Below are 14,922 nucleotides of genomic sequence, written 5' to 3' on the forward strand. Positions count from 1 at the left end.
GCTATTCTCTTTTATTTTTCACGAAAAATAATTCAACACATGTTTTAAGCGCATTTGCAAACGATTGCCTTGTATGCGCATATTGACACGCACGGGTGCAAAGCCGCATTGCAAATAACTTTGCTGAACATCTTAAGATTGCGTGCTCCTCAGAGTCTCGACAAAAAGCGCCAGACTTTAAGCAACCGAACAGTGCGCATGCATCACATAACAAAGTGATTTGAAAATGTATTATATACCGACGTTTGATGAACGATCTTAAAGTCCAGCAAAACAATATAGTTCATTTCCGTCATCGTGTACATTTTGCAGTGTCAAGTTTTTCATAAGGCTGTCATCAAAACATGACGCGTATGACAACTAAAATATTAAATCAACCAGCATCACTGTCCTTCTTCTAAAGAAATTTCCTTCCAAGTTTTGTCCTAAACTCCAGGCAGCGAGGCAGCGAATCTTTACTGTACAATGGACGATATGTATAAAACTTGTCACTCACATAATGCCCATCACTTCGTAGTGTCAAAGAACCTATTAAAGTACATGTCCTACACGGTCAAATGAGAAAATGGTCCTTGTGTACGCTTTTCTGGAGATCGATAAACCCGGAAACCTAACTCAATATACTAGGATCGAGGTTGGCCAATTTGTGCATTTTTATTTTCCTCATATCATCCCCGTGCATGACAACAGATGATGCGCTAGGGCTTTCAAGACGTGCGGCGCTTTCCCACCGAAAACAAATTCTACGGAACAATTTCAGCGCAGGTTTTTCGCCTGCCAAGGTATATAGGCATCAAACTGTCCGTCAAAAAAGACATTTTTATCTCGCATTAAAGAAATATAGAATGCGCCCAATGTGCAGGCTCTTTGCATGATCTGTTTGCATATCGTCTTGTGTTTTTCAAAAGTACATTATTTGCGCGCTGCACGCAGAAAAGGTATTAGCATTGATTGATCGATGATGTTGCATATATTCTTCCTCTTCTCATTTTCCATGACGATGCTCCAGTATTTCTTTCAGGCTTGTAGTTCTCTTTAGTATGCAAATTTTCTGTCAAAAATTATTCACAATTTTTCTAAAGTGCTATTTAAATAACAGTCGATGGAAAGAAAATGGCAGAAAAGAGTGCGATTATGTTCACGAGCTTTTGCAGGCGTGTTGCCCACACGCCAACCTGCGTGACTGCAACAGGATTGCATAGAAAGAATGGCACAATTTCAACAAAATAGGTATAGAATAAAGTTATAGCTTCGTGTTTTCTAGTAGATGTATTCAACATCATATAGTGTTTTGGTTTATTACTGCAGCAGATAAGACATTCACGTTGAGGAGCGACGAAGAAATAGTACATTTACATATCTAATGTAGCTTCCATCAGCCTGAAAAGGAGTCAAAAATGATTTAAAAGGGAAAAACGCATTTAACTTTCGTTATTTCATGAGGAAAAAAAGAAACATAAAGAAGTTAACCGTCACGTTGGAGATGAAACGATGAATAAGTATAGCGTTAAGCTAATAACAACGAACCCAAGTTGGTTAATTAGATCTTTGTGGCTGCCATATACGTGTTCAATCGATTGACGACGTGATTCTGCGTGCGAAATACCGCGTTCAAAAGTCGATAAAAACGCCATCATTTCAGGCTGTGTGCACGCCATTACTAAAATAAATTTTTTAATTTAAACATTCACTATAATTATGTGCGGGGAACGTATTGCTGGATTGTATAAAGCTTTGCCCGAAAAGTTTTTGAACAGCACGTAATGGAATACCTTCCTGAAGATCAGAACGATCCTCCACAGAATCGTAAAATCAGTAATCGCATATACATATGCACAGAAGTTGTCATATTAAGTTGTCGCTGAATTGCGTGGGTTATTGAATATACATTCGACACATAAAACGTGTGACACATATAAATATTACGCCAAACACGGCATTGATACGCACCTTGATATCAAACGCTATTCATAAAAGCATAAACATTATGCAGTTAAAAACTAGAGTAAGTACCCGAATGGCAAGCTCAATGGTTATACCGTTAGGCAGCATACAGCAGCGCTGCTGTTTCATAATTCAGTTTTGCATTCACTATTTTTCTTCGTAATATATATATGGTTCAATATTTAATATTGTGCCATCAAGTTAACGAAAACGTATATGTGTTTTACCTGTCATCACAGCCGTTTTGGTGGTGCTGTCAAAACTTTTATTTTCAAAACTGAAACTGAGAGAATAATACTTGCTACTTATGCTTTGTATGTTTCCACGCCATCAGGGTGACGAAACGCCGATGGCGTTATCAATCATGATTATTCGGGGAAAAGAAAAACAAAAAGGATGAACTAGCGTGCAACAGCTGGCATGTGTCACATACGCCGTAGCCTAGGTGTTTATAGTTGCACGTCATCCCTATAACATCCGGGTTGCGTTTCATAGAGTTCATTGACGATCGATTGACGTTAACACGAAAACGGAGCGTCAAGTTCGACGACACATGCACCTTACGTCAGGCAGAACTTCCTCGTTCATTTCCTTAAATTTCTTTTTTTTTTTTTCTTTCTCAAAATGATTATCCAGGTGCGCTTAAAAGGAGTTTACTCACACCATATGGCCTAATTGAAATTTGCTGTTTGATTTCTTCATACGTTTTTGAAAATAGACAGTAATAAATTAATCAAATTTCTTTGGTCATGGGAAAAGGATAAACACTGAAGGAGTATATTGACACGGCAAGCCGGAACCCTCATCATGGTACTCGTGTCCTGTATAAGTGATTCCGTATACGGTGGAAAGAAAACGAGAGGGACGACCGGCCGAATATCAAACTTAGGTTTTCCCCCTCTCACTCGAATAAACATATGAGAGCTCATGCTGCCATTCAACGTGTTGAACGACGACGTAGATAGATTTCCCCTAGTCTTAGAGTGCTGCTTAGCCTTAAAACAGTATAATAATGAATAGGAACTAACTTGAAACGATTTCATCACGATACACCTGCCATTAGATCAGCGGGCACAGCACCGTGCACCTTACCCACAGTCAGCATGTATAAAAGGAGCATAACATGAACGCATTAAACGAGTGTAACTCTTGATCGAGCGTGGTACGGCATATTCTTGAGAGCAGTAGTCTTAATTATACCAGCCTTATTTTCAAGCGTTTTTTTTTAAATTCCCCTACTAACTTAATCAACCGTTAGCAATAAAAAGTGTAACAAGCCCCATCGACATGATGCGATTCATCACTTCTTTGTTCGCTGCTTTGCTTCTGTCCAGTCTGGTGGCACGAAGCGCTGCTGATTCCGATCCAACCACCTTCCGCGAACCGGACACCCCCATGAGTGACGAAGCTATGGATGATCTTAGCAACATACCGCTGGGCAACGCCGATTCGGTATGTCTTTTTTAATTTAAATTTTTATTTTTTGTGTGGGCGGGGTACGGTAACGTTAAATTTTAAAATTCGGATCTAATGGCAAGGCCGATTTGCTTCCCATTACTCCAGGCCACTATGACGTAACGGCTAAGCTTGTAAGGAAAAAAACAGAGGAAAGGGGTGATTTTATAGCGGGTATTCACAATAGAGTTTGGGGATGGTAGTAGAAAAAGCAAAACAAAAGAACGGTGAAAAAAGCTCGTGCCAAGGACAACTTTCACCCATGACTATGTGTGAAAAAGAACGCAGTTGTGTGGACAGTTTTTGTGAGCGTGCGTTGGCGTTGGCTTAGAAAGTTGCTGTGAATGTCCGTTCATTTAGTGATTGATAGTTGGGGCCAATTGTTTTAGGTCGTGATGGAAACTTATTGGTTTATCACTAGTTATTTTTTAATATAACAAACCATGCGTGTAATCACTGATCTCTGTTTTTTTTATGCCATTGAAGAGGTTCTAATCATATTCTATCTTACTTTACAGGAAAAAGAAATACCTGGCGAACCTCTAAATCCAACTGATTTCAAAAACGCCATGACAGTCTGTACGTTTTTCCTATTTTCTTTTCACATTTCTCTGGTTTTACTTTAAAAATTAGCAAAGATGTTGCATGTAGAACAGTGATGGGAATGGCGTGGTGTAGGTGTCAATTAATAATAGAATCCATAAGGTAAAGGGGAAATTCTTTGAACGTCATCTCGGTGTACTCAGCTCAAATAGGTTTACGCTCGTCGTCTTTGTCAAGTTGATTCTTCAAAGGAGAAGAAAGATGAGAGATCCACAACAATATGCGACTAGAACTCTTAAAAAAGTAAAAGAAAAAAGAAAAAAAAAACAAAAAAACTACACATCAATATCAATATGGAGGACCAGATATTGCACTTGAATATATTTGAACAGCCAAAGAGTGGGTTCTTATTAAAAGCGCTACAGGGCTTTAGTGGGAATCGAGTAGTGCGGATTCTTTTAGTCGCTATAGTAACAAGTATATAGAGGCATTTGTATAGTCTATTTAATCCTGTTTCCCGTTTGTCAATTTTCAAATTGCCTTACGTTCGTTAATGCAGCCATGGATCCACCTCCACGTGACAAGTTGGGAGGTGATCCTATCGAAATTGCTGGTCTCTTTGAAGGTGACATTGCTGGAGTTGTAAGCGCAGACATGGCCGCCGGCAAGTCATTTAAACCAGGCAAATCTGGCACCAAAGTAAGCAAAGCACTTTACTCTTCCTATCACATATTTGAGCATCACAGTCTTTGCTTATACGTCACGTACGCATTTGTTCCACACACGATCCCATCGATTGCACGTACAATTATGCCATATAGGTCTATAACCAGCAGGTGCACGTAGACATCTCAATTTTATCTTAAAACTTGTTTTTGTTTTTTTCTTAACCCATGAACTTTCAGGCAACAGGAAAAAATGCTATTGTCGACATGAACCTTCGCTGGCCGTCGAGCGTCATTCCTTACGTCATATCAGCTTCTTTCGGTTAGTCGCTTAAATTTGATTTGAAACGTAATACGAAAACGTTGGCGGAATGTGTCACGTTCCGACAGTTTATTTTTGCATGACGTATGATTCGATTGCCGTAGTGGCACACATGAACAAATCCAGAAAGAGCGACACGCGCAGAGTATAATATGCAATCAACACGCTCAAGCAAAGCGTTGACATTCTACTTTGACGCTTGCTGCTATGCATAACTATAGAACATTAACGAATCTAACGGATGACGACTGACAAGTTTCTTCCGAGTGAAAGACCATTGATTGAACGACATATTCTGTATAGCTTTTTGCATGCCTGCCCATCATACATGTGCACTCAATAATTCTAGTCTACCTTTGCAAATATCAAGTACCGAACGACCGGAGCGTGATCGCCAGAGCGATGCTTGAATATCACAATAAAACCTGCATCCGCTTCGTCCCACGTACCAATCAACGCGACTACGTTCACATCATGCCTGGATCGGGGTAAATATTAACGTATATTTACAATTGTTGCACACGCACGTCTTTCACGGTGACGGGAATGCCCAGTATCCGCCGTTCGGCGGAAAATGTAGACTAGCATTACGATACTCTTTGACCCTTCCACGTGCAGATCCTATTATGTCGCTTAAGCCGTCCTCGCGGGCATCCTCCGGTAACACAGAGAATCTCAGTCTATAAATGAAATTCCGTTTTCTTTGATCAATTTAAGTCGTCTAACATTTTTTCTAAAATCAATTTTCGCTTCCTATGTTTTCTTATTTTTATTTTTTATTGATGGTGCTGACGATACGTTTCTTGGCCTCGTTGCCATGGCATCTCTGACATTTACCAGCACTCGATTAGGCGACCTGTGCGTGGGTTTGGAATAGTTATGTTCTTCGAAAAAAAAAGAATTGCGTCTAGGGATTGCTGTATTGTTCATCGGTCTTTGATGGTACTCGGCGGAACACGAAACATTCAATCAGATTAACAACCCATCACTCGGTCTAGCGTATTATGCAGTATGCATGCTCCTACATTGATAATGTTGCTGAGGCCCACGTTTCCTCCGTTATAAAAGGATTTTTTTTTTTTTTTAAAGATGAAATGGTAGCGAATGATTAACAGTTTACAGTGTTGACACTCCGTTTTCTTTGCCAAGTTCTTATACTATTTGAGTTAGAGTAAACTATCATTGATCAACTGGTGACGTCTAGAAAGGACCTTGTCGCCTTGCTGGACATTCCGCTGGCTATTGTCCAGGAAGTATTTCCTCTTATCTTGCACTGTCCTCTACATCAACAATAGGAGATGCACTCTTCGTGTAATTGAGTATTGCACGGCCCCTCCCAAACAGCGTCATTGCGTTTAACATGGTGCCACGTCATTTGATTAACGGAATAGATGCTTAGTGCCGTTGTTTTGCTTACGTTCCAACAGGGAAGCATTTAGTTTCTGTGTTTTCCCATTTTTACGTGACCTTCTGAACACTTCCGTTCTTACTAATAGGTGCAGCAGCAATGTCGGCCGGACCGGAGGCGGTCAGCCCGTTTCCCTGGTAAGCGTTTAGCTTCTCTTCATTGTCATTTAGACTTTATTCACTTAGCACGTTTGTTTTCTTTTGATGGGTTTTGTTCTTTTTTTTGTTCAATTGCCCTTTAAGAGTCAACGCCCATCGTTTGTGTAATGTAACGATCAGAGTGCTTTCAATTTACAGGGCAGCGGTTGTGTCTACGTGGGGATCGTCATTCACGAACTGATGCACGCTGCGGGTTTTTGGGTAAGATTCAATCGCAATGTACTGTATAATCAATACCTGAAAAGGGAGGAGCGTTACTAGTTTGTTGGCTTGGCGATGTCGTAATCATTTGACGGTCTATTAACCTCTTCTTTTGTGTTTACATCATCGATGGATAGCACGAGCAGAGCAGAGGCGATCGCGACAACTTCATCGCCATCCAATGGGATAATATTATTAACGGTTGGTCACCTTATTTCTCGTTAGTTTTGGTTTGCTAGAATTGAATATGATTCAATTGTTTGACTTTCTCAGTTTAGTTAGACCTAAAATTGTGTTCGGCTTTTGTGTTTAAAAACAATTAGTGAAATCATTCCATAAAGAATTTCTTTGGAATGTAAATGTTGCATAATTCTTTACAGTTACCAAAATGGAAATCAGACTAGTTACGAAGAGTTTAAGATTATATTTACGAAAAGGTCTCGACTGTTGGTGAAGGATTCTGAGAATGGTCTCTTTTTATTTTTTAAAACTCTTTGAAAGGAGATTTTTGCTCAACGAGCGATGCGTCTCGTTGAAGACTTTTTCTTGTGTGAACATGATACAATCATTGAAACTATGTTGGCCTATTAAATCTGATTTTTAATGTTAACCTATTGTTTCATTTTGTTTTGTTCTTTTATCAGGAATGGCGTATAACTTTCAAAAGTATAATCTGGACCGAATCCAGTACCTCGGAGCACCATACGACACAAGTTATTACATTTATATCTTCTCTGTCTCGCTATATTCCAATTCAATCTCTTTGCCTGCAGTCTTATCACTATTTCTCTTCTATTTTTTCTCCTGCCCTTCTATTTTCTGTTGGTCTTATTGTCGTGATCGATTGCAAAAAGGGAAAGTTTACTCAACTTTCTTCGTAGTTTTCTCGAGCAACGATTTTCAATCAATAGACTACATAGACGTCTGTTTTCATATGTCTCCGCCAACAAACAGGTTCCGTAATGCACTACGATGCCTTTGCATTTGCTAAGAACCGCGAACGTCCCACTATTATAGCCAAAAAACAAGGCACCGAGCTGGGACAGAGGAGAGGATTCAGTGACGTGAGTTTTCGATTCCAATCATATCTGTTATTTCAACGATAAGTCTTGTGTAATAGGATTAACTTCTAGCCGTCTATGCTCTTAAATAAGAAAAACGAATATTCTTGTTTTATGACGAACTATTCTTTCAAAAAACCTGTACAATGGACAAAAATGTAACACAATACCCCTTTTTTTTTCCCTAAAAAGGTGGATGTTATGAAATTGAACAAACTGTACGAATGTGGAAAGAACGGCGGTGTGTCAACGGTCACCACCACAATGGCTCCACTTGTTTCCACTGAATTACCAGGTACGTGCACACTCCTGCAGCCTACACCCACTAAATAATACAGCAATCTCTGTATATTTCAAAAAAAAAAAAAAAAAATTAAACCAACAAATACGGAACCTTAGTTTATTACGTTTAACAAGCATTGAAATGGTAAAAGCAACACATGGCACCATATTTTTCCCCGAAGACGATTGTAAGGGCTGCAAACGAAGTATTCAGACACCACTTTTCACGTATTGCTCGTCGAACCTTCAACAGCAAACATCCTCCGAATGGCGCTCTCATTTATGCTCGGTTAATGATCTGAAAACGTCAATCGAGCACTAATGAGAACATCCATTTGGCCGCCTGGTTTAACAGGCTTTAATAATTTCTCGGTTTGCCTCCTCCTCCTCTATTCACCTTTTTTTTTTAAGTTTAGTTTTTGACGTCCCTAAAACTATATTCCTTTGATTTATTACAACGTACAACTTCTGTATCTCTTACACTAATTGCTTGTGGTAAAAGCCTTTTGTTTTTGCCTCGATGGATTTTCGTGTGCTTCGCTATATATATGTGTTTTAAATTCTGCGAAGTGGATCAACTTTATGATCAAAAATCAAACTGTAAAGCTCTTTTAACCGAAATTCATTAGGCAAATGCGAGGACAGTCACAAATACTGCAAGATCTGGTCGGAAACCGGCGAATGCACCAAAAACAAAGTGTGGATGAGCGTCAGCTGTCGCAAATCGTGCAAAATGTGCGGTAAGTCAACCAACTGAATATTAAGCTTCGATGGGGGAGAGGTTACTGAATCAACAGCATATTGAATCAACATCGCGGCTGCTGTATAGAAGTCGGCGTGGGTGGTAGTAATCTGGGCATAAAATAGTGAGGATGCTTATGGTTCAGTTCCATTTCAATTTCAAATTCTCGGGATTCTATACATTTTGAGACCTGTGTAAATCTTGCTGCGGATAAGTTTACTGCAATCACATGATATTTGAACATCGGTTCCGTTTTGTTTGTCTTGTATCTGTTTTTCAGGAGTGGACTGTGATAACTTCAACTTGCACTGCGATTCATGGTAAATATTAAGTCCTGCTGAAATCATTCCTTTACAGTATAGCGTAGGTCTACCTATTTTATGAGTAAAATTTTTTTGTTCATTTTTCATTCAGGGCAAAGACCAACGAATGCGAAAAGAACATTGAGTACATGAAGCTTTACTGTCCAAAATCTTGCGGATTCTGCGGAACAGGTAAGTGATTAATCGACTAATGAACCTCTGCAAATACGATCAAATGCGTCTGGAGTAAGTATTGGACTAGATTGGTTCAGGTGATCGAGGAGGCTTAACAAAAGATAGTGGCATCTCTTATAATTGGAATTTCACCATGAAAAAGTTAGACTTTCGGAGTTCTTTCAGTAAAGTTTGCTTTCACCGGTAGTTCGTCCTTACAATATATATTGACTTTCACCCAAAAGCCGTGGAACCCTTCCTGGAAAATTCAACAAATTAGGCCAAGAAAAACGTTTTTGAAATCGAGTTGAAAGCAGTCGAGACTATACACGACACTCTGAACAGTTACGACAGTTGAAATGGGCTTTTAGCATCGGGGCTATAAATTTTAAATCTAAGTAGCTACTCCAATTTGAGTTCCAGCACAGAAACGTCGAATTTTCAGTGAGACTGCGTGCATAATTTTGTTTGTCACTTACCAAAAAGCTTCATAGTCTGGGGGTCTTTGAGCATCTTTATAATGTCGGGTGTTCAGTAAACAACGAGGCACTGTCTGAGAATAACGAGAAATGTTGAAGATATTTCATGTAATGTTCATACCAAACAAGTGGAATGAAAGAATTTTACGTGCGTTATGTTTTGAAAAACTCTTTCTCCGTCAAATTTCCGTCATTTATTGCAACCAACTGGTATAGATATAGCATGCGTTTATCATGCTGTAGACCTAACTATACTGTAACTAGATGACTCGGTTTTCTGCGGCTTATCCCTTCTGGCTACATTGTTTATCGCACCAGGTTTATAACTCGTTCATAAAAAACGCAGCTTCTTCCCTTTTTTTTCTCTCTCTCTTTCACTCGTTTGTTTATTTATGGACCGTAACTTTTATTTCGTTGATCCAGCTTCTAGCGCGGCGTGCAACGACGGGAATCGATACTGTAGTGCTTGGGCGGAACGAGGCCAGTGCAAAGCCAATGCCGACTACATGAAACTACACTGCAAGAAATCATGTGGATTATGCTAATATTTTTTCAATTGTTTGCTGCGCGTGTCATGGATATGCATATAATCTATTTGGTGAAGGGGGTATTTCTGGTGGGATTAATGCTTCGTTGAATCTGTTCACGTTTCCCCGTTCATCGTGTCATCTGGTGCACATTAATAGTGCGTTCTAATCATTCTCGTCAACTTAGACGTAAAATGTCCAGCACTGAATATGGTATCGGCTAATGTGGGACTCGTGATTTGGCCGACAGCAATTGCTCTGAGAATTAGTCAGACGCTTGAAGTTTACAGAGCCTACTTGAAAGACAGAACGGCTGGTCAGTCTTCAAAGTAGACTACCTTTCGACCTTTGTTTGCTAAGTCATTTTCATGGGTTGTGTGGTGGTGGGGTTTAAAGTGGAATTAAAATACACACGTAGATCAAAAATTCTAATTAGTCTATCATTGGAAAGTACTATATTAATGTGTATACTGCATTCGATAAGTTGCAACCGACAAAATTCTTGTAAATTAGGACAGGCAGACAGAAAATCTGTTGACCTTCTCCGCTGCTCTATCTTTGATCTAAAAAACAAGAATGAAATTATGTTGATTTATCACCAAATTACGAAGAAAATTTTGCTCCCAAGTCCCAACACTCTTTCTCTAAACTTATTTTACCAATTGTTTGTTTGCAAGCAGCAAGCTCTATTGTTGGAGCATTAGGCAAATGTAAATGTGCAATTCGTCCCGTTTTCCATCAGTTGTTGCTGTTTAGTGATTCACAGATAATATTTGTATTTTTTTATTGAACACTTTTATTATATCAGTTCTTCGTGTATTCGCTTATTTCTTAGCTTTATGTTATGGGTCTATAATTAAAACTTTTAGAATTTCAGTTCTTCGTGTGTGAAGGAAGTTGCAGGTTAAAATACCAAGTAAGTCACGGGTTTAATCGTGTTAAATGTATGATTTTTCTATTCAAGTCTATTTAGCTGTCAGAACTGAAATTGTACTTTTAGAACTTTTAAAAAACCGCATAACTTTTATTAACAATAGTTTAATTTGACAACTATCAAAATCTTGTTAACCATTTAAAGGAAAATAAAGCTCATTTTTTAGATTTCTGGAATTTAAACTTCCGGTTTTACTTCCAGTTTTAAAATGTAAAAAAACTCCTTATTTGTTGGTCTGGCAGGGAAAAAATTGACATTCTCGTGATCCTGGTCAAATTTGGGGTCGACTGCATGTGTCAGCTCAAAATACCCGAAATTGTCACAAATCGCAAATTTTCCTGAACATTATTCATTGTTCATGAAAAATCGCGATTTTGGTCAAATCCGACTTTTGGCTAAAAAAACATCATTTCAACCCTAAATTTTATAAGGATCACGAAAATCCTACTCGTTTCGTTATGGGATTACTATTGCCGGAGGTCTTGGCTACTTCCGGTTACTTCCGGAAGATTTTTACGACAATTTGAACAAATTAAAAAGTTTGCCGTATTGTTCTAACATTTTAAAATATTTTTCTTGAATTCGTTAGGGTGATGCGCTATTATTCCGTGTTTTTTTTTTTTCGGTATCAACAGTACAGGCTGAGCAACGACAGTTTTAGCTACAAATATTTTAGCGCCTCTTCTTGCAACTAGTAGTTGATATTCTAGGTTTTTATATTTATAATTGGAATGAACTGTTTGAGGTTAGTAAAGTTCAAGTACTTAAAAGCAAGAATTATACTGATTTAAAAATAAAATCTATTTTCGTTGGGTTTCAGGACGAAAACTAGGTGGCGTTGACGTGCATTTTGATGAAGATCACGGATGACAAGTAAAATGCGTGTTAGTATCGTCATGGTATAATAACTATTATACCATGGTATCGTAATATAATAGTATCGTAATGTATTTTTTATTAATTTCACGGGATGCTGATTTGTGTGTGTGTTTTTGTTTAGGTAATCAATCAATGCTGGCTGTTCTACACTTGGTGAATAATGGTCAGTTGAATAAAATTTCTAGATTCACTGAGAAATCCAGTCTCACCTCTTCACCAGTCTTCTCTTTTCAGTGGTTGGGTATAACACAAACCCAATCCATAGTAGCAATTTTCATTTCCGTGCAAGTGCCCTTCTAACTTTTGATATAGCAAGGTGAAGAGAAAACTGGGATTTTTGAGTTGTTTGCTGTTGTCCTTTTTGTTGATTTTCTTTAAATTATTTAACTTTTAATCTTCTGCAAAAGATATGGATTAATCCTTGGAAGAATTACTTGTCGCAGTTAAGTTCACAAAATACAAATCAGTGTATAATTGGCATTGTGACAAATGGGTATGTAGCATGAAGTTGTTGAAATGGTTTTCTAAAATCTGGTTTATTAGATCAAACAGAAGGTTAAGACTCACCACATTGAACTCACTCACCAATAAAATAAAAATAACTACCTGTCAAAATGTTGCCAACACTATGAGTTATGCTTCAAGGCTTGATTTCATATAGAAGAAAAGGTGCCCCTGTTTTGACCACAGCGGCACAGCCTTCTTGGAGCAAGGTATATGAAATGAAAAGATTTGTTTGATTTATCTTTAATGTTTGTCTTTTCTTGGTTTCAATATGGAGGTGTTGCTTGGCTTGCAAGAATATGAAATGTAATTGAACCCTGGAATTGAATGTAATTGATACGAAATGTAAAACAGAATATCGTGAAGTATTCATTCCGCAAGGTGGAAAAGTGCTATGCGGTAGACTCCTTAGTAAATTTAAAAAAAAAATTTATGATACCTAATTTTTTCTATTGCTTCAGATAAAAAGCATCAATTCCAACAAATGTTATGGGAGTCATGTTTGCTTCTAAGGCCGAAAATGGAATTATAACGAAACCAATTAAAACAGATATGGCTACCTGATATTAGTGATATGTAATGTCTATACGGTCAAAAAGAAGTCTGAGGTAATACATTTCGTCATAGAATTCCCATAAGCCATGTTTAATATCGATTAATTCTGTTGCAGTGCTCTTTAAAGAAATTTTGCTGAACCAAACTTTGAATTTTCCGGGATGTAAATTGTGATTCCCCATGGGTTTTTAATTAAGGGTATTTAATTCTAGAAAACAGCTAAATGATGTCATTTTTGGCCGATTTTGACAAAAGTGGAAAGGCTATACCCTTCCCACTTTTTCATTTTTGGCCAAATTTCAAATTTGGCTTAAAATACATGATTTAGATTCAGAATTGAATGAAAATCACGGAAATCAGGTTTATTTTTCTATTGGTCTTAAAGTTTTTGATTTACATGTTAAAAACCATAAATGAAGTTGGTGCGCTAACAGAACTGTTTTCGTTAATTTTTTTAACGGCTAGTCTAAAGAGAAAACCAATGACTAAATCGAAATCAGCGTTCAATTTCGATTATGCCGTCTGATTTTGGAGAATTTCAAGAGATGTCATTTTTGGCCGATTTTGACAAAAGTGGAAAGGCTATACCCTTCCCACTTTTTCATTTTTGGCCAAATTTCAAATTTGGCTTAAAATACATGATTTAGATTCAGAATTGAATGAAAATCACGGAAATCAGGTTTATTTTTCTATTGGTCTTATAGTTTTTCATTTACATGTTAAAAACCATAAATTTAGTTGGTGCGCTAACAGAACTGTTTTCGTTAATTTTTTTAACGGCTAGTCTAAAGAGAAAACCAATGACTAAATCGAAATCAGCGTTCAATTTCGATTATGCCGTCTGATTTTTGGAGAATTTCAAGAGATGTCATTTTTGGCCGATTTTGACAAAAGTGGAAAGGCTATACCCTTCCCACTTTTTCATTTTTGGCCAAATTTCAAATTTGGCTTAAAATACATGATTTAGATTCAGAATTGAATGAAAATCACGGAAATCAGGTTTATTTTTCTATTGGTCTTATAGTTTTTCATTTACATGTTAAAAACCATAAATGAAGTTGGTGCGCTAACAGAACTGTTTTCGTTAATTTTTTTAACGGCTAGTCTAAAGAGAAAACCAATGACTAAATCGAAATCAGCGTTCAATTTCGATTATGCCGTCTGATTTTTGGAGAATTTCAAGAGATGTCATTTTTGGCCGATTTTGACAAAAAGTGGAAAGGCTATACCCTTCCCACTTTTTCATTTTTGGCCAAATTTCAAATTTGCCTTAAAATACATGATTTAGATTCAGAATTGAATGAAAATCACGGAAATCAGGTTTATTTTTCTATTGGTCTTATAGTTTTTCATTTACATGTTAAAAACCATAAATGAAGTTGGTGCGCTAACAGAACTGTTTTCGTTAATTTTTTAACGGCTAGTCTAAAGAGAAAACCAATGACTAAATCGAAATCAGCGTTCAATTTCGATTATGCCGTCTGATTTTTGGAGAATTTCAAGAGATGTCATTTTTGGCCGATTTTGACAAAAGTGGAAAGGCTATACCCTTCCCACTTTTTCATTTTTGGCCAAATTTCAAATTTGGCTTAAAATACATGATTTAGATTCAGAATTGAATGAAAATCACGGAAATCAGGTTTATTTTTCTATTGGTCTTATAGTTTTTCATTTACATGTTAAAAACCATAAATGAAGTTGGTGCGCTAACAGAACTGTTTTCGTTAATTTTTTTAACGGCTAGTCTAAAGAGAAAACCAATGACTAAATCGAAATCAGCGTTCAAT

The 14,922-nt window shown here is 37.5% G+C and overlaps 1 protein-coding gene and 1 long non-coding RNA gene across 10 annotated transcripts; both read left to right on the forward strand.

The window, feature by feature from the left end:
* Nucleotides 1–3,080: 3,080 nt before the first annotated feature.
* Nucleotides 3,081–10,689, forward strand: LOC116916705 (zinc metalloproteinase nas-4). 4 transcript variants are annotated; one of them, XM_032922027.2, is made up of 15 exons: nt 3,081–3,396; nt 3,918–3,978; nt 4,502–4,641; nt 4,848–4,929; nt 5,300–5,417; nt 6,426–6,474; nt 6,634–6,696; nt 6,834–6,897; nt 7,341–7,409; nt 7,651–7,760; nt 7,950–8,052; nt 8,669–8,779; nt 9,062–9,101; nt 9,196–9,275; nt 10,160–10,689. In XM_032922027.2, exons 1-15 carry the CDS (start codon nt 3,232–3,234, stop codon nt 10,279–10,281), a joined length of 1,377 nt encoding a protein of 458 aa, XP_032777918.2. In that variant the 5' UTR covers nt 3,081–3,231; the 3' UTR covers nt 10,282–10,689. The 4 variants fall into 4 exon arrangements, with proteins under 4 accessions (XP_032777918.2, XP_032777921.2, XP_032777919.2 ...); XM_032922030.2 differs by lacking the exon at nt 3,081–3,396 and adding an exon at nt 3,697–3,788; XM_032922028.2 differs by lacking the exon at nt 3,081–3,396 and adding an exon at nt 3,714–3,848.
* A 1,351-nt stretch (nt 10,690–12,040) lies between these two features.
* On the forward strand, nt 12,041–13,458 carry LOC116934407. Of its 6 annotated transcripts, none has more exons than XR_004400660.2 (5): nt 12,041–12,134; nt 12,198–12,789; nt 12,858–12,979; nt 13,042–13,188; nt 13,251–13,458. It is a non-coding gene; the product is annotated as an uncharacterized LOC116934407 (long non-coding RNA). The 6 variants fall into 6 exon arrangements; XR_004400663.2 differs by having other exon boundaries at nt 12,043–12,392; nt 12,484–12,789; nt 13,251–13,456; XR_006643191.1 differs by having other exon boundaries at nt 12,044–12,569; nt 12,620–12,789; nt 13,251–13,455.
* The last annotated feature ends 1,464 nt before the right edge of the window (nt 13,459–14,922 follow it).

Source organism: Daphnia magna, linkage group LG2, assembly GCF_020631705.1.
Source record: "Daphnia magna isolate NIES linkage group LG2, ASM2063170v1.1, whole genome shotgun sequence".
Lineage (NCBI taxonomy): Eukaryota > Metazoa > Arthropoda > Branchiopoda > Diplostraca > Daphniidae > Daphnia > Daphnia magna.